The 23,418-nt window shown below is 41.5% G+C and overlaps 1 protein-coding gene across 2 annotated transcripts in view; it reads right to left on the bottom strand.

Annotated features, from left to right (window-relative positions):
* The window catches only part of RAPGEF5 (Rap guanine nucleotide exchange factor 5), a 162,620-nt gene that overhangs the window by 118,706 nt on the left and 20,496 nt on the right, over positions 1 to 23,418 (bottom strand). For both annotated transcript variants that reach the window (XM_055708205.1, XM_055708204.1), the window contains exons 2-6: positions 13,457 to 13,507; positions 12,228 to 12,334; positions 11,117 to 11,238; positions 10,097 to 10,265; positions 4,023 to 4,089 (exon numbers count right to left, since the gene is read on the bottom strand). In XM_055708205.1, coding sequence (XP_055564180.1) covers positions 4,023 to 4,089; positions 10,097 to 10,265; positions 11,117 to 11,238; positions 12,228 to 12,334; positions 13,457 to 13,507 — 516 coding nt within the window. The remainder of the gene's footprint in view (positions 1 to 4,022; positions 4,090 to 10,096; positions 10,266 to 11,116; positions 11,239 to 12,227; positions 12,335 to 13,456; positions 13,508 to 23,418) is intronic.

Genomic DNA, 23,418 nt, shown 5'->3' with positions numbered 1-23,418 from the left:
TTCTTATCTTTTGTATCTGACTCTGCTCTTAAAAGAGGTGTATTCCATACATTATCCACAAATGAAGATGATAAAGAAACTTCTGAAATTTTTTCCCAGCTGCCCTTCTGACTTGGTATCACTCACCACAGCTATCGCTATTATCTTTACAATCTTCATAACCATTGTTTAAAAACAAGAGTGCATTTCCCTAACTAATCAGTTCCAGACTGGCTGAATTATCAAAAAAATAAATCACAAATTGTGCAGTGGATGTGAAAAGTGGAACTGTACAAAAGCAACAACACCTGGTAACAAAAAGAAGTAGGGAACAAGTCATAAGTGAAAGGCCAGCAAAAAAAAAAAGTCAGGCTAAAGTAAAGAAAAAAGGAGAGAGAGAAGAATTCACCAAACTTGTACAGATGCCTATGTCTGTGCTAGTCACTCTATAACCTCTTCACAGAAGGTGCACACAGGACCAGTGGAGCCTAAGGTATGACTGTTTTTCCCTAAAGTATGACTTTTTTTCCCTAAAGTAGACTTTCAAAATTAATCATATATTTAGCATCCTAAAAGTGCCTGCTTCTGCTCCCTGGCTATAAGGAGCACCTGGGGAAGCTAGCTCAGATGTAGATGCCTGCCATATGGACACTTATATTTAGGTGAGGCGAGTTCCACCCTCTGCAACAGCAACAGCTTTTACAGAGTTACAGAAATATATAACTAGACCTTACGTGCATGCATGCCTACAGTTTTTCCTGTGCTTTTAGATGCTAAAACAGTGATTTGTATTTTAGGCACACAGATTCCTCCAGTGTTGCTTGGGCTAGATCTTCACAATCAGCTTAGGTTTGAAAATTAGGGAATTTAATCCCCCCAAAAAGAAATGCTGACACAGAAGCATCCTTCTGACCTGACACAGAATGTTTTATTCCATTACAAGAAAAGCAAAAAGAAAAGCAGAAGAGAAGATGGTACTATCACCACTGCTGGGATTTGAACGTCCAAACCTAGAAATACACAAAAAAGTCAACTCTAGCCTCTGACTGCCTTAGTGCTGGGTTGGAAGCAAGGGTTTTGGTTTTATTTTTCCACTTCTGAAACACTGGTCTGAAGAGTATTGTGAAAAGGATTTTGAATTAGAAGTTCTTCAAGGAATATTGGTTCGATTCTGCAGCAAATACATAAACATTCGGTGAGCCAAAAAGCAAGATAGTGTGAACATACTTCCAGTCATGGCTAATACCTTCACTTTGGGTTTCCAGGTTTTTTTCCATACAAATTCTGAAGCTGGCAGCAAAAATAAAATTGAGAACATGTATCCTGGTGTATCCAGCCCTCTGCTGAGTAGTGCAAGGTAAGGGCTGTTCATATTCCCTTGGGACACATGAAGGCTCTCCATAAATTCACAGTGAGTACTTTAGATCCCATTCAATTGTATAGAGGAAAACAATATTCTGGAGGAATAAGAGCAAGAAGTTCACATACAGATGCTAGTATTTGGAAGATGCTGCTCTGGTCTTATGTCTTTTCTCCAGGGATAGACTAGAAAATCATTATAAAAAGCCTGCACAGTTTTGTGGAAAATCAGAAAATGCAAGAGAAAATATCAGTATTTTTGGCAGTACCATGGCAATACATGGGTCTCAGGCCATCTGGAGATGCAACTGTCTGATTTTTCTTTAGCTAGAAAAATGGTTCATTTGAAAAAAACAACAACTGTCCATGTGCCCTGCTGCTGGAATCAGTCAGGATGCAGGTCAAAGGTTTGACCTTGTAAGCTAGATGTGAAGCACTTGGAACTCACTGTGAAATATTCACATATTTAAGGATAGGCATTTTACTCAAGTGTATCCTGCAACAGTTAGATCCAGTTGTTAATACTCAGAAAGTCACTTTATTTTGTTGAGTGCTGGTTTTTTCTTAACTGATGAAAAAACATTATTTTTCTGATTTTTAGAGATTAAGCTTTTGAGGGGTACTGGCAATGTTTTATAGCATTGGTAGTTTTGTGGATTTTTAAAAAGATACAACTTTGCAAAAAGGTTTTGTAATTTTTCTATTTTTTCCTCTTTATGGAACTAAAAATGGAGGATATTGAGGTTCTGAGTTCTTTCATTTTCAGTGAGGAAAAAATGGTAGTGAGCACAAGGAATTTGAATGTAGAAGATATTAAAAATAAAAAACAATTTTAAACCACAAAATTTTCTAATGTCATACAATTTAAATTATTTTTCCATAAGGTTGAGCATACAGAACAACTGGCTTTCAAGAAACACTATAAAATGTCTCCTGTGAAGGCATTTGTCTTAACAAGATATAGCACAAATTCTCCTTCCCTTCCATTTTTCAGCAATTTCAAGATAGTACTTTATTAATTTTACTTAAAATAGCTTTTTAATCTCATGCCTTTTTCATGACAACTTTAACCTGCTTGGTTCACTTTCATCTCTGTATTTTCTCACAAACCTAAAACAGAACTAGCACTACTTCCATGTTTTGCTCATACCATGATTTAGGTGTGACGTTTGCAGAAGCATACAATCGCAGAACGGCTGAGGTAGGAAGGCACCTCTGGAGGTCATCTGATCCAAACCCCTGCTCAAAAGCAGGGTCAGCTAGAGCAGGTTGCTCAGGACCATTTCCAGTTGAGTTCTGAACATCTCCAAGGATAAACACTCCACTACCCCTCTGGGTAACCTGTTCTGCTGTTTCATCACCCTCACAGGAACAAGTTTTTGCTTATGTTTAAGCAGAACTTCTTGAATTAATTTTTTGCCACTGCTTCTTGTCCTGCCACAAGACATCAGCGTGAAGAGCCTGGCTGTCTTCTTTATTCCCTTCCATCAGGTATGTATTCCATACATACACATTGATAAGACCCTCCCATAGCCTTCTGTCCTCCATGCTCAACTGCCAGTTCTCTCAGCCTCTCCTTGTAAGCCAGACACTATACAACCCCGAATGATCATCTTCATGGTCGTTCACATGCGCTCCAGTATGTCCACATTTCTCTTGTACTGGGAATTCAGAACTGGAGCCAACACTCCAGATGTGTCACACCAGTGCTGAGTAGAGGGGAATGATCACCTCCCTTAGCCTAGGGTAACGCTCTTACTAACGCAGCCCAGGAGGTCCTTGGTTTTCTTTGCCACGCTGGCACATTCTTGGCTCATGTTCAACCTGTTGTTCATCGGGACCCCCAGGTCCTTTTCTGCAAAGCTGCTTTTCAGACAGTCAGCCCCTGGCCTGTACAGGAGCACGAGGTTCTTTCTCCCAGATGCAGGACCTTGCATTGCCTTTTGACCCTCATGAGACTCCTATTGGCCCATCTCTCCCACCTGTCAAGGCCCCTCTGAATGGCAGCACACCCATTGGGCATCTCAACCATACCTCCCAGTTTTGCAGCACCTGCAAACTTGCTGGGGGTACACTCTGTGCCATCATATAGATTACACTGGATCAAGTGAATCTAACGTAACCTTCTGAAGTCCTGTCGGTCTGCTTCTTAGAACAATGATCTTACAACAAGATGCACCAAATTCTAGCACAGACAGGATAAGCTGTTGTTTATTACGATGGAGTTTATTGAGGCTAAACCTAGGTGGGAAGCCAGATACCCAGGCTTCCCAGGTGGGTCTCCTCAGAAGCTTACAATAATCTACACCAGGGTTGCTGAGGCCCTTTCTCTCCCTTTGTCCCCCACCCCATCATTGCCTTCACACTGATGTCTACTTGACCAAGAGGATCTGAGTGTAAGCTCCCTGGCAGAAAAATCACCATGATCCTCCAAATTGGTATCTCCTGGGCCATGGATAACATGGATTACAAGAGGGCAGGCTGCAGCAGTCCTTATTTCGACCGATTTTAATAACTGGAATTGCACACTAAGACCTCAGTAAAAGCTTCCTCCTTTCAGAGATAAAAAAGTAGTTTGCATTACAAACATCTGCTCACTAAGACAAAGTCTTTAATTTGAAAGGATCCAAAACATGACAATATTTCAAACATGATCAGTAGAAACTTTGATGCAGTGACCTTACCGCAGAAGTGAGACGAGCAAGAATTTCAGCATTGGTTTCTGCTGTATCTTCTATTTTTTGATCAGGCCTTAAAAAAATAAAAATAAGATTTTATTATTCCTTTCATTCTGTTTCAATATCCTTTGATTCCTAGAAAGCAAGGAACTGTGTAGCCACAGGCACTGATGTAAAAGGGCTTTTGAGATTCCACATCAAATGATGACTGCAATATGACAATAATTAATTGTGTCAGTAACGACAGAGTACACCCTTTGTCCCTTGCTGTCAAGAACTCTTTTGATTGGACTACTGTAAAACAGTGAGAAAATTCTTCAGCTATAAAAATATGATGAACTGAAGAATGCAGGACCCTCTTAGTTCATACTCCATCAACAGAGCAAAGACTTTTCCCTCTGTCCACCAGCCAGCTTTGCTAAGGTGTAAAGCAACACCTATAGAATGCAAGCTCACATAGATAGAAGCATACAACATAAAAATCATTATGTGACACAAAGTTCGACATCAAAAAAAACCATGACAATGAAAAGAATACCTGTAAGAAGCCATAAATCGGCAAACTAAAGCAAGGGCTGAGAATATTTCTTAGGTTGCCTTGACAGTTACTCACAAGACAGAGAGACTTAATGTGCCTTTGCAAAAGTGAGGCAGTAGAGGAAGAATCTTCTAGAAACTGTCACAGAAGTCTGACCCACACGGAAAAAGCCAGACAAAAGCTGCTGTGGACAGCAGGGAACAGGACTATGTTTTTCTTTAGAACAGTCTAGTTCCCTCAAACAACTGCAAGCTTTTCAGAAGGTTTATTGACCATCAGAAGACAGATACTAACATGAAAGGGTTATTACTATGGGAAGAAGAAAACAAAAATGCCCTTGAGATCTTTACTGTTCATGGTATTCAAGAAGTATGGTATGCCAGCAAACTGAGCAGACAGGCAAAACTGCAGCTGCTGTAATAAACATAAATCCCAGGTATTAGCAGAAGCTTCTACCTTTAAATTATTTAATTGCTTATATGCCTTGATGTGTTTAGGGAGAGAGCTGATAACATGTCTGGAATATGCATCTGATATATTATGGTTCCTATATCCCATGTCCAAAAGTTTCTTTCCCTGATTAAAAAATAAAGGTCAGAAGGCACATAACACATGAATTCATCTTGGGGCGAGCATATTCAGACCAAAATGGTAATTCAGATTAGAAATCACCATTATTTTCACAACTGCTTTCCTATTCAAAGAAAAATGGGATTTAACGTTTCAAGTATTATAAACAGACCAAAAGAAATAAATGACTGCAGTTTCATTTACAACAACTGATTTATTTCCTTCTCTTTATAATTTGTAAAGAGATTAAAATAACTGAGCTTTTTAGATGCCTGTGTTTCCCTACACAGCTGATCTCTTCTGATCTCTCAGAACCAGGCTAGGACCTGATTCTTCTAAACTGAAGGCAAAAGATAACAGCTCAGTAGACGCAGCCACAGATGCAATTTATAAACCCAGAACAGCATATAGCGTAGCTATTTCCGTCTTGGGCCTTTATCACTTCGTCTTCTATTTAAAACCACTCCCAGTATGCATCTGCATATGAGTATCAAATACTTCTGAAACCATTAATATACTAAAAATTATAGTCAGCACTCCAGTATCAGAGAGGAAGAGTGCATTATGATACCCAGGCTAATGGAAAAAAATAAGATAGAACGGACACTAAGGAACAGAATCAGGACAGATATCAGCCTATTTTTTTTCAAAAGGGGCCAGACAAGACTTATCAGGACTGGTACCGAACAGGAGCTACAAAGCCCAGGCAAACAAGCCTAATGCTTCTACAGCTCAGCGGTTGGTGGGCTCGCTAGCGTGTTAAGCAGAGTAAGATACAAGGATATTCGTCCTAGACCTTCATGAAGGCAAGTCAGGTCCAGCACAATTATTACTGCACACCACATGAAATCAACTACAGTGCTTCCCAACCCGCTGAGGGAGGAAGGGATATGGATACACCCATGGTCCTGCGCCTGCACCTCAACTGCCCAGCGTAGAGCCACTACATATGTCTCTACACTGGCTTTACAATCCACCTACAATGCCAATAAAAGACCCATGGATACCTTAGAGCCGTTTGCATTCAGGAAAAGCTTTCCAGGAACTCCACAAGGCAGTAACTAAATGAATATCCAATCATGGCTATTTACATTAGGAACAAATTACTTCTAAGAATGGTTACTTTTCTGAAATTAATAAAACGTAAATTATTTCAGGACAGAAGGTACAGAATATAATGTAACAGTTTTAAAAAGAATGTCACGAGCAGTGTGGGAGAAATAATAAAAAAAAAAAACCCTGTTAACATCTCTTCAAATAATTAAAAAATATTATGGGATACATTTCAATAGTCTAAGTTATCCAATTCATTCTTGAAATATTCACTGAGTCTATCAGTGGTTCTGAGAATTGGGTGTTGCTAAAAACACCTCCATTTACAAAGGAGGAAATAGAAGCACAGCAAGATTAAACACCTGATACAAAGCCATTACAGTCACTGGAAAAGAATTCAGGAGGCATTGGATGAGAGCCTGTTTGCCCAAGGTTGTAAGGAAGTCCATGGCACAGTTTTCAATACAGATATTTAGTTCCCAGGCTATTGCAATGTTCACTTTTTTTCCATTCAAGAAGAGTTCGCTGTGATTAACACAGGGTCTCTAATGACTCTCAGGAGGCCTCTGCATCAGTCCCATCTCATTTGACCAACGTTTAAAGGGGTTCAGTCCTGTGGAATACACGTAACATTACATTTCAGTTTAGTGTGAGCTGCTAAAAATCTGCTATGTAACATCTTGTTTTCCATGATAGCCTCCCACCAATATTATGTTTAATGTAGGGAATTTGCCAAGGCAAAAAGCAACAGGGAGCATTTATTCAGGAACCATAAGCACGTCTCAGGTTTCAGAATGTTATTTTCACTGTAGAAGTTACAATAGAATTATTTGGTAACACTGCTAATACTGACCAGAAACAAATACAAATCCATTAAAAATCTGTATAGCAAGTTGAGTCTGGGCCACATTTATTTAATAGGGTTTCCAGAAGAACTGTTGAAGGAAGTCCCCAGAGCTGCCTCTGCCTACTCAGGTCTACAGACTCCGGGAGAGCAGATCCATGGTGCTCCACAGAGACCCACAGATGCACCCAGCATCCCAGGACCACCAGGAGATGTCCAACACTGCTTTTTGGTGCACAAGCAGACAGTCACTTCTGATTTCATCAAAAGCAGGGAATCTAATTCATAAGGTACAATTCCTCTGTCCCTATATACATACAGAATTAATGCCATCAATACAGACTATGATTTAAAAAAAAGACAGAAATCTTCTTACAAAAATATTAAATTTCAAAAAAAAGATTGTGCTTCCAATGGTATGCAAAACAGCTTATACATTTGAGAAAAGACAAACACTCACTACAAGGAAGAGTTTTTACAATTGCCCTCTTTCTTCATGAAAAAGAGTATATGGGTTTATTTAACCTGCTCAGGTAACTTTAACACCTCATCACATCTATTCCCTTTCAGATTTTGTTTTAGCAGTGTATTAATTTACATCAAGCATGGAGAATTTTGAACCTGGTGTCCTGGTTTCAGCTGGGATAGAGTTAACTTTCTTCTTAGTAGTGGTTACAGTGCTGTGTTTTGGATTAGTACGAGAATAATACTGATTAAATACTGATGTTTTAATTGTTGCTAAGTAATGCTTACTTAAAATCAAGGACTTTTCAGTTTCCCATGCTCTGCCAGTGAGTGGGTGCACAAGAAGCTGGGAGGAAGCAGAGCCAGGGCAGCTGACCTGAATGGCCAAAGGGATATTCCATACGATAGAATGTCATGCTCAGTATATAAACTGGGAGAAGTTGGCCAGGGGCTGCTGACTGCTGCTTGGGGATGGGCTGGGCATCGGTCAGCGGGTGGTGAGCAATTGTATTGTGCATCACTTGGGGTTTTGGGGGTTTTCCTTCAGGTTTTATTGCTCTCTCTTTCTCTCTCCTTTTCATTACAACTGTTGTTATCATCATCATCATCGTTATTATTGTTAATATTATATTTCAATTATTAAATTGTTCTTATCTCAACGCACAAGTTTTACCTTTTCCCTATTCTCCTCCCCATCCCTCTGCTGTGGCGAGGGGGGAGTAAGCAAGCAGCTGTGTGGTACTTAGTTGCCAAGTAAGGTTAAACCATGGCACCTGGAAAAGCCTCCTTTCCCTTTAATATCACACTCCCTTCAGAGTATACCATTATTTAAAATTTGATTCCTTTGATATATATTTTTTTTAAAAAAAAAGCATTCTTACAATCTGACGGGTAAAACCTCCAGAAAATAATTCTTCAGTGACAATGTTCCCAAAAGGAATCCAGCTTTAACTAAAATTTGAATAATGTGAGCAGGAAGGAGCTGTAAATGTACATTAATAAATAATTGTTCAATTTGTGTGACAGGGATCATCCTCCACTAGAAATGACAGTTGCACTGGAATGACAAAACTGCAAAGCAGACTGTAAACTCAAACCTAAAAAGTCTTCAACCCACTTTCCTACCCAGCATCCTTCATGTAACGCATCAATATGACCTTTCTGTTCTTTCTTTTTGATTCCTTTGTACAAGTAGTCATGAACTGCGATAAGTGGTCTGATTTGCAGTGATAATGAGGAAAACCCCAATTCCCACTGAAATCAAGATGAAATTGCCCTGATATTAAAAGGACAGACAAACTGCTTAGCACAAGAGCAGGCTGGAAGACAAGAATTTCTATTTGCAAAAACATTCAAAGTTTTTCTCCCATGTGAGTCATTTGCTTAGAAGATCATGTTCAGTCCCCTGCTGTAGCCAGTTTGGGGTCCTTGTCACTTGGCTACACTCATTAAAGCTGACCTAAGAAATATGCTTCCAAGGGAATCTCCACTCCAGAACTGCCAATTTCTTGTTGGTAAGGGCAGGCAGCAACAGGAGAGGGAATCAAGATCCTGCCCTGAGCAATGAAGAAAAACTATTGAGATTTTTTTTCTACCAGCTCAACATGCCTGAATTTAAGAAGCTGGGCTTGAGACAGCTTAGAGGACTTTGGGCTTTGTGCTCCTTTAAAATATTTCCATTGGACATTTATTTGAGAGTGTGTTTTTAAAATCTAATATGTAGAGAAGGAAAGTTCTTATAGAAGACAGTTTTGTCTTTGACATCAAAGAGAATAAATTCCAGTACTGGCAGAGTAATAGTTCTCCACAGTGTATCACATTTGAGGATTCATCATGCTAGGCATAATGAAAGAATTTAACTCAACTTATCTATCCAGGACAGTTCCTGCAGATTTGCTAAGGCATGAGGGGTCATGAGCCGCCAGACCTCTCATTGACACCTTTTTCATATATTATGGCCTCTCACTGTGACACAAATAACTATGGTTTCCTTCTAGCTGCTCTAAATAGGCAATGTTTAGAGCACAGCTGTACCAGCACAGAGGGTGTGATAAAATCCAATAGTCAGGTGAAAGAGGGGACATATAGGAAGCGAAACTCTTAAAAGGCTTATTCTGAAAAAGGAATAATAATGTGAGACTACAGAGCTCTGGCAAACATGCAGTAGGAAACTAAAAGCAGATGACTGAAGCTACCACATTTCTACCCATCCTCTCTATCCATCTGACAGCTGATCCTGACACAGCACAAAGGCATCTGATCTGCTAGTCAATCAGCTCCACAGCATGCCTGCTGCCAAATTTGTTCCAAACCCTCAAATGTAAGAGACCAGAAATATGATAAAGCCATTTGCCCAGGTAATATAGCAAGATAGAGTCAGCAAGCTAGTGCATAAGAACAACAATATGCAAAAAACGTCAAGTTGAGTGCCTTCGTTTATCTACCTGCACTGACTTTCTCAGATGAAAAGCCTAACTCTACAAAACTTGTCAACTCTGAAAAGAAAGCTGGTTCATTCGCATGGTGTTTGGGGGTCAATAGTGTCATTATAAGCCAGCCATTTACAAAACAGTCAGAAAAAGTTGCAAACAGCTGTACACACACACTTACAGATTACACATGTCAATCCTGGGAGGAGACAAGGGCAGTAGCTGAAGTAGGAGCTTTACTCCATTCTTCCATCCTTCCGCTTTCTCAAATTCACAGAAAAGATAGGTGCATTCATCTGCTGAGAACTGGTAGAAAGCATGACTGTCTTGAAAATAGAGTTGTCTGTCCACTGTTGGAAGAAAGAACATTAGATAGCCTTTAAACCTTTACCATGTAAAGCTGCTGTGCCCCCACCACATTCTTATTGCGCTTGACTTCAATGGTGAGCTGCACCGCCACAATATACTGTCAGCATGCACACACAGAAATCTTCCATAACACCTCACCTTTTCACAAGGAGGACAGTTAAGTGTCTAGCATAGACATGAGGGTGGGGTATCCTCTGAGTTGAGCTGCCTAAGTAGACCCAGCTACAAAAAGTAAACTCTATCAGATTTCCAGAAGTTGGTTACCAGTGTAATGATCACCAACCACATTAGCTAAATTTGGTGGGAAAAATGGGGACAGCCAGGTAGAACCTGGCATCACCATTGTCTCAAGGTGCTGAATCCTCTCCCAATCCATTGTAGTCTGAAACTATGAAAAACCAAGAGAGGAAGAGAAAAATTACTAATAGCTAGAGATGTCGTCTGGTAAAGCCATGATCTGCAGTGACTAAACAGCTGCTGTCCTGTGAAAAACCTAAAAGAGCTTGTGTATTAAAAAAAAAAAAAAAGGCTGGAAAATACATGCATGCTGTCTGCACCCTGGTAACAGGCAATTACATTTGCAAAAGTAAAAGGAAGGAAATTGACTAAAAAAAAAAAAAAAGAAAAAGAGAGATAAATCTTTGGTGTTTACTAAATGAAAGGTCACAGATGTGAGCCTACCCAAAAGACAGTAAAATAAACAACTGTCAGGAAAATCGGATTAATCTGCATTTTTTTTACCCTCCTTCCTCTCTCATCAAAACCATGAATTTTTTCCTATGCAGGAGAAACCGATAGCCTTCCTCACGCTGTAAGCACTATCAAGACTGACCTGATAATATAATGCCCATATCCAGGAGAAGCTGCCACACTCCAACTGCTGTAGATCTGCACTTAACAAAAGGGCACTGCTCCAAAAGCCAATCTACAAGTTCGGATCCAACACAGCTTCTCCTGAAAATAAGCAAAACATTGTTTCTTACACTACAGTAATATTAAAGTGCTCTTTTATAATAAAGAGCTATTTTTTAAAGCTATTAAAAGTGACTCGTTTTGTTCAGCAGGGCAAACCCTTTGTCTCATTTACTAGTTTTTGTAATCCTATTCATTTCAAGGGAAGAAATTATTCTGGCAAGTCTCAGGGGATGCCCCTAGTTACAAGAGAACTCGTGTTAAATGAGTAAGTTCCCTTACATACCTAATTCATGTAGCACACTTTACAATATGTAATATTTTTATCAATTTGTGCTGCATACAGACAGTTATCCAAAGATGTGTAAGAGCTAAATAAAATCCAGCTTTTAGCCTCAGAATTTTATTTCCTTTCTGAGCATAGGCATAAGCGATACAGCTACACAATATATGTGTAAGACCTCGAGTGTCCCTCACCTTTCACATTATTAGTTAACTTAACTTTTTAAATCATCCAAAAAAAAGGAGTTACAGCTCTTTCTTAAATACAGATATGAATGAATGCTGCTATAATAGAGACCTGTATATTTTGGCATAACTGAAAAACAGGGGGAAGTATTTGTGCTGTAATGCAGTACAAATAGAAAATCACTTCATTACAGAAATATGACATAAATTACATGCAAAAATCACTGTGTAACTAAATCTCAGGAATCCAATCAATCTGTTTTATAACTCCAGACCAGGGCTGAATCTAATACTCTTCCTTGTCAACAAAATAACAGACAAACACAATTTTGTGTGAAAACATAAGCAATCAGGACACTGCTGTTTTTTGATCGCAGACAAATTAACATAAGAAAAGGTATTGAAATATATGAGATTTTAAAAGATTTTTTTAGAAAATATTTTTGATTCTTATTAACACACACAAAATCTCATTCTTAGAGTTTACCCTTTTGTCAAATCAGGGCATAGACAAATGCAAATAAAACCCATCCAGTTGATTAAAATGAATGATCTCGGGTTACCTGCAAATGCCAGTAAGGTACACCCTGTCTTTAATCAGGTCAGATGCTTGTAGAGTAAAAATATTCCTGAGAGCTCTCCCAGCACAGGAAGAACTTTCTCCATAAATCTGAATAAAAAGAGAAATTGTAAACTGTGACAAACAGGTCACATTTCTGCTGTAGTGAATCTCCTTGCCAGTGCCTACTCCTTCCCTCTGTGCAATGCCTTCCCCCCAGCTAAATGACAAGCAAACGTTCAAAGCCTCATAGGAAATGCACCCCAACTTCTGCCATACCCAGCTGTATCACGGGTTGCAGATGCCTCCACAAACTGGGGTACTTTTACAATTGCTGCCTTACAAAAGCAGAGGTTTTGCTGTCCGTCAGCTTTAACATCGAACAACAGACAAGTTCAAATGAAAACAAGTGTTATTCTAGCAAAACAAAAAGACTATATTAACTGTGGTAAACCCACACAAATATAGTTAAAATTAAACATTATTTCATATGTATTTGAGTTAAATAATTTAACACAAGCCTAATCCACACTGAAACACCTTTTTTTTTACCTTTTTGTTCAGAAACTTTGGAGCTACCCTGTGATAGCTACAGGTCAGTTCATCCATACCTTGCCAGGAGGATCTGGTCCTTCAGACAGGACACACCTCTGACTTCCCCCACACCTAATTTCTACCTTACACCTCAAGGCTTGCAGGACTCAACTACATCTTCCATAAAACTAAGTTCCACCTGGACTCTGTATACCACTCCTTACTGACGAATTTAACTCAGGCTTCTGTTGTGATGTTTCCTCATCATCCCAAAAAAAGATGAGTAACATAAATGACTAACTTGAAAGAAAAGCAATGATGCAGTTTCACCTTCTTTTTTTGTTTGTTTCCTATGTTTAGGAATCTTTCAAGGAATATAAAATTGCCCTGAGACAGGAAAGTCTTGTGACATGCAAAAACAGAGCTCTTAAATACTGCAAAAGCAAGCTTAAATGGTGGTAATAGTTTAAATGGCTCGGAAGTGAAGGCATGTCAGAATTCAAAACAATTCAGTTTGCAAATTTAGTAATAGAAGTAGACAATTTCTAACACACACAAATTATAACTTGTTAACTGGATTTAACTGCAGGCCATATTCACATATGTCTTCAAAGCTATGATTAAGAGGCTGAACCAACACAAAAAGATTCCTAATATGCTGTTTGGTTAAATGGAATTAAAAAGAAGCTTGACAAGTACCTTGTTTGAAGGAGTTTCCAAATAGGGATTTGAAATTCTTCTGGACAGGGTCTGTAAGACAATTTGGTAGATCTTTAGGGTTTTTCCATTTTTTTGTAGGGAAAAAAAAGTAGCAGCAATCTAGTCCATTTAGCTATTGAAATCTAAATAAAAAGAATTTATCAAATCATCTGAGTAGTCTAACTTAAGTCTCCAAATAGTATTTTAACATCAGCAAAAAGATTTGGTAAACTCAGTTCTGTGTTGTTTGCTACATTTATTCTTGATCTGGAAAAGAAGACGAGCAATGAGGTGGCAAAGTCTGTAGACAACACACAATTATTTGGGTCAGGAAAGACCAGAAATGACAGTGAAGAATTTCAAGTTAAACCTAAAAAAAACTAGGTGAAAAGACGATGAGGTCAACATTAAAAGCAGCATGCACTAGAGGTAGAAAATGTAATTACACATGCTCTAATACCTCTTAAAGCAAACTTTATCAATTCAGTAAAGACACTTCAGCATCACAGAACACTTCTCAAGGAAGACCTCTCTTATAAATGAAATTCTTAACTGTAGTTAAAAAAAAAAATAGGATAAATGAGGAATAAAATGGTGACCAGTGGGGAGGTAAACTTTGCTGTAATGCAGATCAGCATTATCTTTGCCATGCCGCATGCCACACAGCATCTCAAAAAAAGAACGCTTCAGTGTTACAGGGGATTCAGACAATAATAGTAGTAGGAATAATAAGGGATTTGGATACATTTTCATATGAGAAGAGACAGAAGAGACTGTGACTATTTACATTACATAGGAGAGAGTACAGGAGATATAATGTTATTATATAAAATAATGAAATAGCACAGAGAAAAAAACAGACTTTCTGTGTCATGTTTTACGTAACATGAAAATAACTGATCACTCAATGAAATTAGAGAGGACTCCTGTTTGAGGAGATAGAAAAGAAAATTACATCTAACTGTTCACAGCAAGGAAATACAAATGGCAAAACCTTATTGCTGATCAATAAAGATTGGGGATTTAAAGTTATAAAATTAACAGTGAACCAGACCTCTGGAAGGCAAGCAGACAGAATAAACATCTCTACAAGAGCCTGGTTAACTCGCCTCTACTCACCATAATACTGTCATATTTTGTCAATATTAAAAGACAAAACATTGTCTACTCTGATGCTTACTGGCAACTTCTCGTACTAGAAGACACAAATAAACATTGCCTGAAAGAAGTCTGGAAGTGTAACAGAAGACATTGTGCAGGTGCACTGGCAGCACAATGGGAAGATTGTGTGATGCTCCCTCGCATTATTCCAACTTGTAGGCAGTGTAATTAGCTCCTCACTTTGAGAAGGATCCAATTCACACTTGGTATATTGTAATCATAAAAACAAAATCATTCTTCATACCCTGTAAGAATTACAATTACAGCATCCATATCGCAGCAATGCCACCTGCTTTCCCCTCCACCCCTATATTCTTGTTACTGTATTTATAGAAAAGGGAAGTGACAAGGAACAACAGAAGCACTTAACGCTGTTTACCCTTCCACACTCATCACAAACGTTAGGGCAGGTCCACGTGTAACAGTAGCTCCATATGGAAATACTGTAACACAAGAGTTTAATTCCCCTTTTGCATAACCAACAAAGATGCTGCAAGAGCACAACGCTGCCTCAGATCCCACTTGCTTTTCCTCACCAGCACATTACGAACACCTCTGTTCTGCAGCAGCCCTACATACCACCACTTCACTTGGTTTCTGTCCAAGTCTTTCATTCAACAAGCCTCACTCACTGCAGCAGCACAGTCGAAGCTCATACATCGATTTCCCCCCTCCCTGCCCCATTCCCTGGCTGGCACCAACAACATTGTCATCAGCAAGCTAATTCCAGCAATGCCGGTGGGAACTACAGCCGCTGGCATTGCACTGGCCCAGTCCCCAGTGTTCAGAGGATGGCTAAGCCTCAGCCAGGGAAAATACTGCTACTGCAGCTTGCAGTTACATGACAGCACAAGCTTGAACTCAGCAAAAAGGACAAATTTGGTGGCCTTCTACAACAGGGTTACAGCATTGGTAGGTAAGGGAAGAGTGATTGACACCATCTATCTGGACTTGTGCAAAGCATTTCATACTGTCCCACACACATCCTTGCCTCTAAAATGGAGAGTTATGGATTCGATGGACCACTCAGTGGGTACAGAATTGGCTGGATAATTACACTCAAAAGAGCTGCAGTCAACAGCTTGATGGGTGGAGACCAGTGATGAGTGGTGTCCCTCAGGGGTCCAGGACCAGTATTATTTAAATTATTTGTTGGGGTCATGGACAGTTGGATTGAGTGCACCCTCAGCAAGTTTGCAGACGACACCAAGCCGAGTGGTGTGATTTACAATCTAAAGAGGATGTCATCCAGAGAGACCTTGACTCAGGTTGCAGAGATGGGCCTATGTGAACCTCATGAAGTTCAACAAGGCCAAGTGTGACATCCTGCACCTGGGCTGGGGCAATCCCAAACATGGATACAGGCTGGGTGATGAGTGGATTAAGAGCAGCTCTACAGAGAAGGACCTGGGGGTATTGACGGATAAAAACTGAGTATGAGCTGACAATGTGTGCTCACAGCTCAGAAAGCCAATTGCATCCTGGGCTGCATCAAAAGAAGTGTGGCCAGTAGGTCAAAGGAGGTGACTCTCCCCCTCTACCCCACTCTCATGAGACCCTACCTGGAGTACTGCATCCAGCTTTGGGGGCCCCAGCACAGGAAAAGACATGGACCTGCTTGAGTGGGTCTGGAGGAGGGCCACAAAGATGATCAGAGGGCTGGAGCTCCTCCACTATGAAGACAGGGTGAGAGAGCTGGGAGCTCTGCCTGGAGCAGAGAAAGCCCTGGGGAGACCTTATAGCAGCCGTCCAGTACCTAAAGGGGGCCTGAAGGAAGGATGGGGAGGAACATTTATAAGGGAGTGTAGTGATAGTGCAAGGGGTAAAGGTTTTAAACTGAAAGAGGACAGATTTAGATTACATATTAGGAAGAAATTGCAAGGAGTCTGCAAAAGGTGAATGAGGCTGAAAAGTAGCTGAGAGAAAAAAAAAAAGCTTCAACTTTATCCTTCAGACCACACAGGGCTAGCTCTGGTGCAGGGGAGAGGGAGGAATTCACAGCCCTGGAATGGGAGGAGGGAAGACAGTACAACGGCTTCTGTCAGTGGCACATCAGCCTGGAGCAAGCATTAAACATTGGAGAGCCCAGAAGAGTACATTGAGCCTGCCACACAGGAATCTACACCCCCAAAATTTCTACAAACATAAGAATATGGAAATTGCATAGGAGAAAATAAAAGTAGAAGTAGAAAATAATCTTTCCTGTTGATGGTAGTGCAGCCTGTGTAATGCTGAAACACTGCAGTTAGGCTGAAATTGACAAAAAATTTTAGGATTATACATCCTAGCTACCAAGGTAGGTCCCCTTTTTTTTTTTTTCTCCTTTTTAATTTGCCTCAATAAATATTTAGCTACTGAGTGCACCTCAGAGGTTCAGCAGACTCTACTTTGGCTGTTGGAGCAAACTGAGCATTCCCCTTCCAGAGAGAGGAAGAAGAGAGAGTGGATCAGGGGTCCAGGTTTTGTTTGAATACCCCAACCTTTGGGCCCTGTGTAGGGGGAAGCACCACTCCTCCCTAAAGGTATTAGTAAATACAGGCTGCTCCTCCAAAATTATTTTGAGAAGCACACACCAATTCAAAATACATTTGCAAAAAATACTCGTCAGGATGAGCCAAAATGTGCTTTTAAAGCAAATTAATTAGTCACCAAGCAAAAAACCCATCTCTTACGAAAACTACCTTGGAATAGCTATTGCTGCCCACACCAAGTGCTGTTTTCAAGGCGCTGCCACGCCAGCATCTCCCTGTGCCTCTTCACCAGCTTGAGGAGAAGCTTTGCCAAACCATGTGTCAGGAAGGAGACGGGCATGTGGTAGCACTTATGGTCCTGGGATAGGAGACCATATGTGGAGCAGATCCAGAACTCTGGGTGTCCTCCAGAAGGGCTTTCCTATTGTACATGGGCAGGTGTGCACAGGTAGCCTCAGCTTCCCTGCTGGTGATGCAGGAACAAAGAAGCAAGGAGCTGGTGTCTTGGGCTGGGCAATCAGGAGTGTGAAGTATGAATGTGGCACACGGACAGCATCCTAGCTTGGGGACACAACTTGCATGTGACAGGAGAGGACAGCTGGAACAGGTGGCCCAGGAAGTGGTTTTGGAATAGGTCTGCTAGGATTCAAATCTGAATACATCACAGATAATTTAGTCTGAAACTGGGAAATATTATAAAGGAGTTTAGTGTGGTATTTAAAACCACTATAAACCCAGGGAGCAGAGCAATGGTGCTAAAAGAATGGAAGGATCAGAATGAAGTGACCAGCAAGTAATTTAAAACAACCAGGAAAACAGAAAGAAATACTCCTTTACAGTCCATACCAGCCACTCTTTGGCTAACAATTCCAGCTCATGGAATTATTAGCTAAAGAATCAAATAATCCAGCTAGATTTTTAAAAGCAGTAGCTAATTCAATGACTGATACTACTATGCAAGGTCTGTATCTGGGTTTACATTAGTATTGCTTCAACTGGACAAGCATTTTTAAACAAGTTGAGAACCTCTGCCATTATTTAAAGCTAAGCATGCAAAGATATTGATGGTAATATTCCAATATCTGAGCATAAACAGATTTTTGAAAGGTTTGGAAAGAAATTGCCAGACAACAAAGCAAAGTGTACTAATACAGGCACTTTTTGGTCTCCTTTAGAAAGATCAATTTGTATCTTACTGTGAGATGCTGACTTAATTCTTTACTCAGCAGAGTACTGAACTGGCTCCACCGCAGCAACTCCCTATGCATTTAATACAACCTGGTTAATGTTCTAGTCAGGGGCTGAAGATACTATGGAGCATGTTTTCAATCATACCTTTTGGAGATATATTTGAATTTTCTCATTGTTTTTAGGTCTGGGATTTTCCTTTGGCCTCATCCCAACTTCTGAGGATGACTTGTCCACTAGTTTCTCATGCTTTGCCTCCTGCCCAAGCTGTTCCAACAACTGTTGATATTTCTGCCATTGCCAGCACTGCAGTCACAGTAGCATCAGCAACACTCCATACATCTGCTAGCAATTTAATCACCATCATGCTCAGAAAGAAATAAAGCAAGAGTGCTTGGAGCTCCAATTCAAGTGCTTTCCTCAGGTGGGTTTTTAGTACAGTGGTAGCAGTCAGCAACCTGTCTATGCTAGAAGTTACACTTCGACACTAAAGAAGAGGCCATAGAAATTGTAGGACAGTAATAATTTCAAATATGGGATGCAAATGTTTTGCCTTTCTTCTAAGAGCTTATCATATGCCTGTGCAGTTAGCAAGAAAAAAAGAAGTCAAAATGTGTTAAAAATAGGGAAGTGAAAAATTTTTTTTATTAATCAAGAGTATTCCTTTTTCTAAATCTTTTACAGTGGGATTTACGTTAAAACTAAAAGGAACAAGAAAAGGCAGGATCAGGGCTCTTCCTGCACCCCAGTAAATTGTTTAAGATTCCCCTCCAAGTTTTTCAAATAATCAGGTTTTTAACTGGTTGCATTACCAAAAATTGAGCATAATGTCATGAAAATTTACCTGTTTTCAGTTTACAACACGGTCACCAATATTTCTCTGTTTGATCAAGGCTTGATTTGCAAACTTGACCATGATCGGCTCTATGCTGCTGAACAGTTCTAGGAACATTTTTGTGTACAAATACATGAAAAAACAACTGTTCATAGTTTCAGGGCACTATCACTGTGCCCCTAAAGAATTCAGCATAGTACTTGTGCATTCCAAATTGGATTACTCAGTATACTTAAATTAAGCAAATGCTTCAGTGTTGTGCTCTGTCAGGGCTTATTCCCTAAATATAAATAGCCTGAAAAAAAATCATCTCATTTTGAAATGCACATCGTGTAGCACAGACTACCTGGTAATGAGATCATTTCTATTCCCCGACAGGGGGATTTCTGTAACTACTCAACACCTGAATCCTAAATTGGCTAATGTGACCACAAAGGAAATTATATATTCAGACAGCTTTCCAACAAGCATTTAAGCACCCAAGCCCAAAACACACTTTCACCAGTATTCATGTTGGAAACTTCTCACGTTCCAACCATGAGAGACAGAGTACGGAAAAGGATCACAAATACAGCTGAATCCAAATTCACTCTCAAAAACAATCATCCATTTGTGCTTTTCTCTCTTTACTGATCACTCAACACTAACAATACAGTGGCTCAGGAAAAATTAAAAAAATCCACCAGAGGTATTTACTTAATTTCCCTCAGGCTTCTGTCCCGCTCCATGCAGAAATCAAAAAGTAATTATTTTTGTCCTAGACAGATTTCTTTCTCTCATTACAAACCATGACAATGATAATGCTGTAACAGAAACTACTGCAACTGTTAGACTGATGGAACCCTGTGGGTTTTTTCTTCAGAAAGATTTGCCAGAGTTGCTGAAAGCAAGCAGCAACAACAATTAAGAGAGTTTCCACTCCAGCCCCGATCTGAACACGAATCCTGCAACAAACCTGGGCTATACCTGTCCAGCACACCCTCCTCAACCTGAAACACAAGAAGGCAGCAATTTCTGCAGGAGTAAATGCTCATTTATTCCCAGTGCTTACTCATGCCCAGCAAGGAGCGGGGGAAGGGAGAGAAAATTACTGAACAGTTTGGCTTATCACTTTGCTACCTTCAAATTTTTGCATTTTGTATTATAGAAGGTTTAAGCAGAAATAAGACATGGGTGCCGTGTTTAGTAGGTGAAATGCTGCCATTGTAGCATTTCAGGGTGGCTGGATATAGGGAGTGTTGTCATGAATCCAAATCCGTTTCCATGTGGCAGCAGATTTTTCCTCATGGTTGCTAAGGCACAGCAAGGAGAGTTGGTTGGAAAGCTAGCTGACTTTCAGCAGATATCATTCATATGAAACCATAGAATACGCCTGACTTTCTGCCAAATAATATTCATAACAACCAACCTTCTCCCACTGCTCCTCTTGAAATCTGCTGTCAGAAATCATGGATAACAAAGAACAACCAGTGGAACAGTTCTCTCCATTAATATTTATTTAGGATTCAATATAAAACTATTATAAAGAATCATTTATAAATAATCTTCTTTATAAAGGAAAGATTTTTCCCTGATCATCTTAAACGTCGTATACTTAGGTGTAGCACAAAAAGGTCAAAAAGCTGTAAAAAGAGAAACCTGCATTCAGCAGAGCTTGCAGCGTAGGGTTCTCAGGTGAGCCTGCAAAGCCCTCTGGAGAAACCCAAATGGGTCATTACGGAAGGAAACTGAAGAGTGTATTCCTGCCTGTTCTTTGTATAAAAAGAACCTGCAAAATAAGTTAGTTTCAAAAAGGGATACCCACAACTCATGGTTCATTCTTACCTCTCCCAAAACAGAAAGGGATCTGCAAAGAAAATGGCTGCTTTAACAACAAGCAGTGCTCTTTAGGTTTAAACAATTATTTCTGAGACAATGACGGTCAGGAAAGCAATGCATTTAGAAGCATTTCTGTATTTTCCAGTACCTACCAAACTAAATACGGATGAATGGGTTTACGCTTCAAAAAACCCTCTTAGTTAACCTGGCATAATATTAAAGTCTCCATAGCCTGGCAAGAAGGGTAATTTAGTGCACAAGAGCAAATTTTGTTTGCAATGCCCTTTTCTTTACCCAAAAGAAGGTAAGTATAGAAAACAGTATCAGAGAAGACAATATGACAGGACTGGCTGGTTGCTCTCCTCCCTCTTCCCCAGACCTACCAAAGAAACACCCTGGTAGAAAATCCCTGGATAAATCCAGCTTCAGGAACACAATACCACAGGCCCAAACCTCCTCTGTCTGTATCTTGCCCCTCAAGCAAAACTGTGACATCCTGACACAAAAGACAACTCAGTTTGAGAGAAAGCTGATGTTACTCCAGTCTACAAAAAGGGCAAGAAGGAGAACCCAGGAAACTATGGGCTGGTCAGCCTCACCTCCATCCCTGGAAAGGTGATGGAACAGCTCATCCTGGAGGTCAGCTCCAAGCACGTGGAGAAAAAGAAGGTCACCAGGAACAGTCAACGTGGATTGACCAAGGGGAAGCCATGCCTGGCAACCTGACAGCCTCCTACGGCGGAATGACTGGCTGGGTCGATGAGGGGAGCGGTGGATGGTGCCTACCTTGACCTCAGCCAGGCTCTTGACACCGTCCCCCACCAGAGCCCCCGGGCAAGCTCAGGAGCGTGGGTCAGGCGGGTGGGCAGTGATGGGCTGAGCGCGGGCTGAGGGCAGAGCTCAGGGGCTGCGACCAGCGGCGCAGAGCCCAGCCGGGGGCCTGTAGCCAGCGCTGTGCCCCAGGTCAGCGCTGGGTCCCGTCCTGTTCAGCTGGGTCATCGGTGACCTGAGGGGACGGGGCGCAGCCTCGGCAGGTCTCCCGATGGCACAAACTGGGAGGAACCGCCGGGACACCAGCAGGCCGTGCTGCCCTCAGCGAGGCCTGGGCAGGCTGGAGAGCCGGGGGGAGGGGACCTCATGGGGTCCCACAGGGGCCAGCGCGGGGTCCTGCCCTGGGGAGGGACAGCCCCTGCGCCGGCACAGGCTGGGGGTGGGCTGCTGGGGGGCAGCTCTGCGGGGAAGGGCCGGGCGGTGCTGGGGGACAGCCGGTTGCCCGCGGGCCAGCGGTGGCCCTGTGGCCGAGAAGGCGGGTGGGAGCCTGGGGCGCGTTAGGGGCAGCGTGGCCAGCGGGTGCAGGGAGCTGATCCTGCCCCTCTGCTCGGGCTGGTGAGGCCCACCGGGAGTGCTGGGCCCAGCGCTGGGCTCCCCAGTCACGGGAGACGGGGAGCTGCTGGGGAGGGCCCAGCGGGGGCTGCGGAGCTGGTGAGGGGCCTGGAGCACCTCCCTGGTGAGGAGAGGCTGGCAGAGCTGGGGCTGTGTAGCTGGAGAGGAGAAGGCTGAGGGGGGATCTCATCAATGTAATCAGTTATCTTAAGGGTGAGTGTCAAGAGGATGGGATCAGTGACAGGACAAGGGGCAATGGGCATAAACTGCAACATGAGATGTTCCATCTGAATATGAGGAACATCTTTACTCTGACAATGACAGAGAACTGGCACAGGCTGCCTGGAGAGGTTGTGGCATCTCCTCTGGAGACATTCAAAACTCGCCTGGACACGGCTGTGCAACCTGCTCTGGGTGAGCCTGCTTTAGCAGGGGCTTGGACTAGATGATCTCCAGAGGTCCCTTCCAACCCCGACCGTTCTGTTATTCTGTGAAAGAGAGGAGTGGTGAACTGGCAGAGGGGGATGCCTGGGTTAGAGAAACTTTATATTCCTAAAAAAAAAAAAAAAAAGAAACAGCTACACTCTTGCTAATGGTGCATCTCCACCACAGTGAAGGACCATAAAACATGGCTGCTGACAAGCAGGTCATGTCCTTTCTCCATCTCCTGCTTCATCTTCCCATCCCCACCAGTCTTTTGCTTCGTGCTTCCATGCATGTCTGTGAAGCGATATCCTGAATCGAGCTGAAGGACTGGTAGCTTCAAACTGGCTTGTTAAATAATGGCTTATTTTAACCCAGGTTATTTCCCTCCACCAGGTCACTGGGGAGCCATGCAAACATGATCGCTAGCAAGATGGGTGGCAGGGGCACAGGCAAAAGCAGTGGGACATGGAGGGCGGCAGGAAGGGACAGCTGTGCTCAGAGGAAGCACTTGTTTATGTTAAATTAAAACTATCCAAGGAATGATGGCATAAAACACGCCTAATAAATCCTCAATGTCTCTGCTCTGTCAACATAAAAAGGAAGTTAACTATGCCCACAAAAACTGACAAGACAAAATTCAAAGGTGTCAGTAATGGGGAACTTCACCTCCCACCTTCATG

This window comes from Falco cherrug, chromosome 4, assembly GCF_023634085.1.
Source record: "Falco cherrug isolate bFalChe1 chromosome 4, bFalChe1.pri, whole genome shotgun sequence".
NCBI lineage: Eukaryota > Metazoa > Chordata > Aves > Falconiformes > Falconidae > Falco > Falco cherrug.
This window is presented reverse-complemented; position numbering and strand designations above follow the sequence as displayed.